Consider the following 9,221-nt stretch of genomic DNA (forward strand, 5'->3'; position numbering starts at 1 on the left):
TTGTAATGTCTCAAGTTTCTAAACGCCAGCTATGTACTGCAATGCACCTTTTACATCGTACGTATGTGCCAGAACAAATAACCAAGTATGGCCCCACAATATGGGTTAAGCACTGAATTCCCACACTACTCTCAGCTCTGATGTGCTCGGAAAGAATGGAGACATCTCTACTTTACTGCACAAAAACCTTGTATATTAGTAAGTTAGTAAGTCAGTCAGTCTATTATCATTTCACCATCCTTGAAGTTTGATTCTGAATAAATCTAACAACTGACCCAATGTAGAGCTGTTAAAAGGAATTAATTTTACTGATTGAAACATCTGTCTCAATAGTCTACATAGGGCCTATGTTCATATATCATGTATCATAATAAAGACATACAATAATTTACCTAAAATATGGCTGCTCAATAGGCAAAAATACTATATGAAATTTTCTTAATTTCCAAGGTTCAATGATATCCAGTAGTATTCCGCTTTTAAACTGGAATTATAGTAGTGTGACGTTCTAATTAAATAGCCTAATTATTATGCTGGGGCTTATTATCAAAACTGTCTATTGTATTTTGTTCTAATTATATGATTACAGAATAAAACCTACCAATGTACACACTGAAGGCATTTTTTCTATAAAAACTCAAAAGCACTGTAGAAACATTCCTGATATATCTCATATAACAGTGTACTGCCCAGCCCTAACCTAAACCAAAGTTTATTTCACCCACTGTCTTAAGACACTTAAAAATGCATAAAGGTGTTTGATGTGCCAGCTAATAAAGAGTTTAACTTGATGCTCCTCTACATGTTGCACATGATTATCCGAGTGAAAAGAACTGAATGGGCTGCCAGCCACGTCTTACAAGACCATATGGCCATGGTCTGTGGTGGCGTTTGGGCCGTTGTTTCCTTCAGCGTCCTATTGTTTGGTGTCAAAAGACTGGGGAGGAGGGAGGGGGGATTGTATATACACAGAACACATTCTCTCTTTCAAAACACACACTCCCCCATACATACAAGCACAAAGGCACATTACCAGTGTCATTACAGTTCCAGCCATGACCCAGACCTCTTTAATCCACTACATGTGGGCGCAAAACCACATACTTAGATGGAAATACCAAAATGAGAAAGAAAGGTTGGCATTTACAGTCATTTTAGGTGGTGATTTTAGTAATGTTTACGCAGCTATATATTTAAAAACCCAAATAACGCAGCTCAAGGAGCACCAGAACAACACAGTTGTTGCAATGCAAATATGGAGAAACATTTTCAAAAGTCTGAAATTGTCACAAGATCCTCACCAACAGAAAAGCAGCTCTTACAGTTATAAAATTATGTGATGGCCTTGCGGAAAGAGAATCAGTAGCCTAAATGTGGAATTTGTGTTTGCAAGTTAGAATCTATTCAGTCAGTGGACTGAAAATGATTCAACAGTAGTACTTACATCAAAGATGTGTTTGTGCAGGCCTTCAGTGGTCCTCAGCCAGCTGCGGTTCAACTCACTCAGCTCCAGAATCGGCTGCACCTTCAGCCGGACTGTCTCTCCAGACTGACGGATCATCTCCACGATCTCATCCCTGCTCTTGTTCTCCACATTGATCCCATTGATTTCAACGAGCCGGTCTCCTGGCACCAGGCCCAGAGCCCGGTCCTTGGTCCCAGAACCTGGTTCGGCAAAGTGCACCACACGCCGACACACTCCTCCATCAGGCTGCCTTTCTAGCATGGTGGTCCTCCGCAAAGAGAAGCCAAAGTCCCCAGTGTTGCGCCGCTGTATCTCCAGCTCTCTTGGATCTGGTATTGGAGGAGCAGCAAGCATAGGCAACTGCAGTTCTGCACCAGGGAAAGTCTTCTCCACCATCTCAGGAATGTGAACCATGTTGGTGCCTTTTGGGTTGGAGTGGGACTTCAAAGATGTAGTCCAGTTCTGCCCAGAAAGATTTGACGCCTCCAAAGTATTGTCCTCTTTGCTCTTCTGGGAAAAAGACACGTGCCTCTGGACCACCACAGAATTCAACCTGGCCAATTCCCCAAATTTAGCTGCTCTCTCTTTTACAGAGCTGCGACGGTGATCCAGTTCATTTCCCTTCACGTCTTCACCAGAGGTACATGCACTTATTTGCCCCTTATCCTGCCCCAAGTTGTTGTGAAGCCGCTCAGCCTCCAGGTCTGTCAGGCTGAGCTCCATGCTGGTAGCTACCTTAATTGGAATAGGACTAGAGATCTCCAACTTGCCCCGAGAGTCCCTCTTAGCGCTCCCTCGATTGAGGTGGAAGAAGCCTCTACGTATGCTCATCTCTTCCAGGCTCTTTAACTCTGCCTGGGACATACGCTCTTTCTTTTCTTTCTTCTCTTTCTTAACAACGTCTTTCTCCTTCTCCTTGTCTTTCTTAATTAGGTGAAACATGCTCAAACTTTTACCAGTTTGAATTCTTTACAGCGACAAAAGGACAGTTTCGTACAAATGATGAGAGAGAGAGAGAGAGAGCATCTACAGTAGCTATGGTCCTATAATGCCATCTGTAAGGAAGAGGAGAAAGTGGAGAAAATTAAGAAAATGTTTGCTGAGCGCTTCATAGAACCGTCTAATTTAGTTTTGCCTGACTAAGGTACTGGCATGCCGATGATTGGCCAATATTGTTTAGTCATGCATACCTGTAATGGCGCATACAGTATGATGACAGATGTGCAAAACTAAATTGCAGAATATACACTCACCTAAAGGGTTATTAGGAATACCTGTTAAATTTCTTGTTTAATTATCAATTATCTAATCAACCAATCACATGGCATGGTTGTTGGTGCCAGACGGGGTGGTCTGAGTATTTCACATCAGCTCAGTTACTGGGATTTTCACACACAACCATTACTAGGGTTTACAAAGAATGGTCTGAAAAAGAAAAAAACATCCAGTATGCGGCAGTCCTGGGGGGGCAAAAATGCCTTGTTGATGCTAGAGGTCAGAGGACAATGGGCCGACTGATTCAAGCTGATAGAAGATCAACTTTGACTCAAATAACCACTCCTTACAACCGAGGTATGCAGCGAAGCATTTGTGAAGCCACAACACGCACAACCTTGAGGCGGATGGGCTACACCAGCAGAAGACCCCACCGGGTACCACTCATCTCCACTAAAAATAGGAAAATTAGGCTACAATTTGCACGAGCTCACCAAAATTGGACAGTTGAAAACTGGAAAAATGTTGCCTGGTCTGATGAGTCTCGATTTCTGTTGAGACATTCAGATGGTAGAGTCAGAATTTGGCGTAAACAGAATGAGAACATGGATCCGTCATGCCTTGTTACCACTGGGCAGGCTGGTGGTGGTGGTGTAATGGTGTGGGGGATGTTTTCTTGGCACACTTTCGGACCCTTAGTAGCAATTGGGCATTGTTTAAATGCCACAGCCTACCTGACCATGTCCATCCTTTTATGACCACCATGTACCCATCCTCTGATGGCTACTTCCAGCAGGATAATGCACCATGTCACAAAGCTCGAATCATTTCAAATTGGTTTTCTGAACATGACAATGAGTTCACTGTACTAAAATGGCCCCCACAGTCACCAGATCTCAACCCAATAGAACATCTTTGGGATGTGGTGGAACGGGAGCTTCGTGCCCTGGATGTTCATCCCACAAGTCTCCATCAACTGCAAGATGCTACCCTATCAATATGGGCCAACATTTCTAAAGAATGCTTCCAGCACCTTGTTGAATCAATGCCACGAAGAATTAAGGCAGTTCTGAAAGCGAAAGGGGGTCAAACACGGTATTAGTATGGTGTTCCTAATAATCCTTTAGGTGAGTGTACAGTAAATTCTTCATAGGATGCTTTTTTAAACCCTTTATTTACTTTAAGTTAAATATAGCCTGTTTGTTATATTTATGTTTTAATTTATAGAATATGATATCAGCCTTAAAAAGTACATTATTTATTGTGTTCTTGTGACAATGTAATAAATCCAACCCCATAAAGTAAAGAAGGCATGTCAGTTGACAAGGTTCACAGTCCAAGGTTCACAGTCCTGTCCACAATTTTAACATTTGTATTATTGTTGTTGTTGTTGTTGTTGTTGTTGTTGTTGTTGTAGTTGTTGTTGTTGTTCTTACTGTTGCAACACATAACACATTTCATCAAATAGGCCTACTTAATAAAGTCATAACTCATCTTCTCATCCTGCAGTGTTTGCATCATTTTAATCAGACATTTTATTTTCAATCCAAAGTATCATCAACATAACTTAAATCACAAGAAAAGTATATTGTGACGTCACTTAGTGATGCATTACAGTCTCAACAAAGGAAATGACCTACAAATATTAATGTACTCTTTTGGAGTATAGATTTGAGATGTATTCTCTTAGTCCTATACACTGACACATGTCAATGCCACGATGTATTTCAAGTTGCCCTACATACAGACACTGTTTGGAAGAGCTTTGTCCTCATCTGTCTTGCTGTCAAATGTTCAGCATCACCACTGAAGTGATGCAGAGCATCTGAACATTTGTGCACGAGGCTCTCAATCCAAAGCTGAATACCTTGTGCACATACAGTAGCTTGTGTGAACCCATAAACAGTAAATTCGCACTTAATCCACACTTAATCACATCTCCTGAGGTCACAGAGATTATGAAATAGCAATAAAATCAAGTTCAGCACTTAAATACAATATTTTCCTGATGACTTTTCATAGGAAATAATAAAACATTCTTGATTGTTACCTTTACTGAACTTACTGTACACACGCTATAGCTAGGTTGTCGTTGCGAATAGTCCAGGGCTTGGCCGTAATGCTCTCCCTTTAAGCTGCTTTGCCCTCATTTTCTAGCACCGGTGTCCTTAGGGAACACTTTCAGTAGAGAGTGTAACAATGTAATTTATATAAAATAACACAGAGTAGGCCTACACGCTATTAGCAGACACGACAGTGACCTACCTGTAATTGCCTGCGTTGTTGTCTTGCTTGAAGTTTTCAGAATTTTCCTCCTTGGAATTGACAGTAGGTGCGAGACATGTACTTCTGATGCATTCAAATGCTAGCCGTAAGCTCTGTTTAAAAAATAAAAAAGAAGTGTGGTCGACTATAAACGACCTGGGGATACAACCAATCTCATGTTTGTGTTTTAATTTTTTTTTTTTTTAAAAGGACAGTTAGTAGTCATGTATAATAGATATATATTTACAGACGAAAAATGAAAATGGAACGTGAATTAGGCTATGTGCATAGAAGAACACCAAAAAAATGACTAATCATTCAAGGAATGCTTTCACCACCTTTTACTTATACTGATTTCATGCAATCCATCTTTACTATATGTTACATGTGGACACATTGTGCCAAATCTAGCCTTCTACAATCGTATTTGGGTCGTAAATGTTTAAACTGCACTAAAAGTCTAATAATTACAACAGTACTTGAAGGCAGCACCAGTGTAAACCGGACAGCAGTGACCCCTCCTGGTCTTTTTACTTATTGGAACACTGAATGTGCAGGTACAGTACAGGCACAGGTAAATGCTCCCAGGCTGCCCTAGAACTCAACGCACATCCACGTCTTAATTCAGAGGTTTGACAGGATATTGTAAAGGATGCTGATTTTAAATTTGATAAAATATCAAATGTTCTTTTAAATCTCATGTTTATACATGTAAGGCCTTTGCACATTTGATTACATTTCAGCCTAAGCTCTTGAAGACCTGTACATTATGGGATAGAATTGCCATGCAGGACAGCAAGAACAATTTCAGATGTATTTGGTCAAGTCAAAGAAAATCATGCCTTTTGTCCTACTCTACGGTACAGGCAACCTACTGTAAAATTAACTTGAAACGTGGCTTCTAGCAGAAGGACAAAACAATGAGAACCTGACCAACATATACATAAGACCAGATCAAAGCCTTTGGGCATTGCTGCTTAATAGGCCAACTACGTATGACGTTTCTGATGTTTAAACTCACCATCTGTCTATTTACAAAAGATTCATTTTGTGGCGCTTGTTTCTTTAACAAGGGTGGTGTAAGTGTAGGAGTAAGTGGAGGTATGAATAAATCACTGCAATACATTGAATATATATATACAGTATATATACAGAAAAATTGTCATAAAATGCTGCACTGCATTAACATCAGTGCTTCCCTCTACAGTAATAAACCTAGAATGGTAAAAAATTTGCAACATCTCCAAATCATTCCACAATTCCAGACTATTAATGTTAAGTACTGAGATTTTCTGTGGCTAGAAATAAATACACTGAATCTGTCACAGTTTCTCCCTCTAAACAATTTAATAATCAATAACTTTATAACTTTCTTAAACTAATCCATCCTGAAAAGATCAATTTCAATCAGTTTAGAGATATACAAACACAAAAGAAAAATATGGTTTGAAATAATTTACAGCCAAGACTTTTTCCCTCTTCCTATTTTGGCTATATTGAGCAGTCTATTCTTGCTGCGTTCCTTTTCATCTGGATTTCTCTTCGAAGTGCACTCCAGTGTAGAGTCTGTCTCAAAGGAGATGGCCGGGCCTTGGTTTGGGACACCACTGCTCTTGTCCCGGGACACGGAAGAGGTGGTCTGCAAGACGACCCTGCCACGTAGAGAGTGTTTGAGCTCAAGCAAGAGCGGGTTGTTGTCGGAGTACAAATCCACCTGTTGCCCAGGTTTTCTATCTGACACGCAGCATGTACAGCATGCGGAGAACAACACTCTGAAAATATAAATCCAGCCTAGATAATGTAGCTCCACAATGTTCAAGATGAAGCAACCTAGACTGACACTAAACATGAAGTTGAGGAAGATGGTCTTCTCTGTTGCTCGAGACACAAAGCAGTCCGTCCTGTTTGGGCAGGGGTAGGTCTCACAGTGGAACAGGTGTGGAACTTCAAATCCAAATAGGTAATACTGTCCAATGAGGAAGATTATCTCCATGATGGAGCGCAGCAAAACATGTATGATGTAGATAAGTAGTACTTGGCTGGAGAGCTGGGTTGGGTCCTTTCCTACCTCCTTAATATCCTCCTCCAGCTGGCTCTTCTCCTCACACTTACCTGCCTGTGAGCTCCACCCCTCATTGTCATAGCTTGTGTTATAAGGACTGCCGGCTTCCAGTGTTGTCTCTTTATCTCCTCCTATGTGTTTGTCTCTTTCAAGTAAAGGAGAGGACCTGGGTAACACTTCAAACTTCTTATCCTCTACCTTTTCATTCTTGGTGATTTTTTGCAAGACGTACACAATGTAGAAGATAGAAGGTGTGGACACTAGAACAATCTGAAAGACCCAAAAGCGCAAGTGTGAGACAGGAGCAAAAGTGTCATAGCAGACATTATTGCATCCAGGCTGTAGGGTGTTGCAGGTAAACTTGGACTGCTCATCGCTGTAGACAGCATCCCCCACCAGGGCCACGAGCAAGATGCGGAAGATGAGCAGCATTGTCAGCCATATCTTGCCAATGACCGTGGAATGGTTTTGAACTTCCGTTAGGAAGCGGCCAAGAATGGACCAGTCTCCCATTTCTGTGGAAACACAATAGTTCAAATACTTTTTACAGCAGTCAGGCAGATTGTATCAATGACTAAATCATAATAAAACTGTAAAGTGGTTGTTAGTACACCCTGCACTTTTATGGAGAAAAAAATGCCCTAAATATAATATGACTCAATAGTTTTAATAAGGAAGCAGGGGCATGAAATACCTAACTTTCAAATATTATCTAGATTTAAATATTGACCTAGAAATCCACTATAAATATACAGTACACATCATAAAATAGCTTTCTCTGTTTGTCATTGTCTCATGTTAGTATGTCAAAATATGGCATGACCTTCAGAGTAATTTCTTTAAAAGGATAAATTGCTTGAGTTAGAATCAAGAATAACTTTACCATGTGTATTTTAAATGCTATTACGTAAGAGCAGATTTTGCATTAGCTGTAAATTAACAGCAGTTTCTTATATTCACAAGAGCTTAGTTACATTCAATGAGACACCATTTCCTGTGACGGGAATGTGTGTTTCTACAAATCCCAGGTTTACGAATTAATTCTCTAATTTATACAATCTCCTCCTAAAATAGTAAAAAAAAAAAAAAACAAGCTAAAACAAAATCAACTTATATGGATTACTATCTCCTGTCCTGGGGGAGCTTACCTTTGGAGAATCTGAGTTTTCCTTATCCAAAGCTGGAAAAATATAAGAGGAAGCAATCTGCATAGCTGTATTTCCAAGTGGAGCCAGTTGCTGGACGTTATCGTGTCTTTTGAGCTGGAAGAGGGGAGAATGGGCTGACCACACATATTCCCTAACTCTAACTGAAACATTTGTTGCACTGTATGTGAATAAAGGCTTCCAGTGTACAGTGGGACAAAGATTGAAATGTACAATGGGGGCACCTTTACTGAACAGCCATTCACGGACGAGCAGAGAGTTCAAAGAACGTACTGGAAAGAGTGTGCACAATACTGACACAAGCGGTCTGTGTCCACTTTCATTTTAGAGCTGTAGTACTAGTCTCGTTTCCCAGAAGATTCAACTTTGGTCTTGGTGGAAGTGGGAAGAATCACCGTATATCAATTTTCACGTCACTTATGATAAATGTTGAAATATCAGCAACTTTTCACTTTTTTTTCAACTTTTGGTTGTTGTGGAGCAAATAATATAGGCCTATACCTCAAATCCTATTCATAAATATAGGCACTTAAATCATCCTTTTGTTCACTTTCTCTTAAATAAAAGGTGTGAAATAAAAAAAGCAAAATAGCAGGTAATTCCTCTTTGAAAAAACTAATAAAGTTATTAACAAGCGGTGGTTCTACAAGTTAGGGCTTTCTTACACGTATGGGCTGGATATGCAAATCTTAATCAGCTCAGTGCGTTACAAACTGCGGGTTGTGTTCAGATTTTATTTTCATTCATAGTTAGTAGCTGCATTCAGTTTAGAAGAAGACTTGAACTCTTATTGAGTTAGTCCTTTGAGTACAGCTGAAATGATAAGATGATTATACACTTAGTTGATTGACAGAACAGTTTTGATCATTTAAGTTTCTAAAATGTGAGCATTCTTTTAATAGTTTAAGTACATTTTCCTGATGATACTTACATACTTTTACTTAAGTAAAATTTTCAATGCAGGACTTTTACTTATAACAGAGTATGTTTACAGTGTGGTATTAGTACTTTTACTTAAGTAAAGGATCTGAATACTTCTTCCACCACT

At 39.8% G+C, this 9,221-nt stretch overlaps 2 protein-coding genes across 10 annotated transcripts in view; both read right to left on the minus strand.

Moving 5' to 3' along the window:
* Positions 1-5,045, minus strand: part of LOC116064807 (unconventional myosin-XVIIIa-like) — a 65,187-nt gene extending 60,142 nt beyond the window's left edge. For all 9 annotated transcript variants that reach the window (XM_031320089.2, XM_031320088.2, XM_031320087.2 and 6 more), the window contains exons 1-2: positions 4,946-5,045; positions 1,445-2,520 (exon numbers count right to left, since the gene is read on the minus strand). In XM_031320089.2, coding sequence (XP_031175949.1) covers positions 1,445-2,407 — 963 coding nt within the window. In that variant the 5' untranslated portion in view covers positions 2,408-2,520; positions 4,946-5,045. The remainder of the gene's footprint in view (positions 1-1,444; positions 2,521-4,945) is intronic.
* A 224-nt stretch (positions 5,046-5,269) lies between these two features.
* LOC116064938 (gap junction delta-2 protein) lies at positions 5,270-8,332 on the minus strand. Its single transcript, XM_031320342.2, has 2 exons — positions 8,156-8,332; positions 5,270-7,522 (listed from the first exon to the last, which is right to left on the minus strand). Exon 2 carries the CDS (start codon positions 7,518-7,520, stop codon positions 6,402-6,404), a length of 1,119 nt encoding a protein of 372 aa, XP_031176202.1. The 5' UTR covers positions 7,521-7,522; positions 8,156-8,332; the 3' UTR covers positions 5,270-6,401.
* Positions 8,333-9,221: the final 889 nt, after the last annotated feature.

The sequence above is a fragment of the Sander lucioperca genome, chromosome 13 (genome assembly GCF_008315115.2).
Source record: "Sander lucioperca isolate FBNREF2018 chromosome 13, SLUC_FBN_1.2, whole genome shotgun sequence".
NCBI classification, from domain to species: Eukaryota; Metazoa; Chordata; class Actinopteri; order Perciformes; family Percidae; genus Sander; species Sander lucioperca.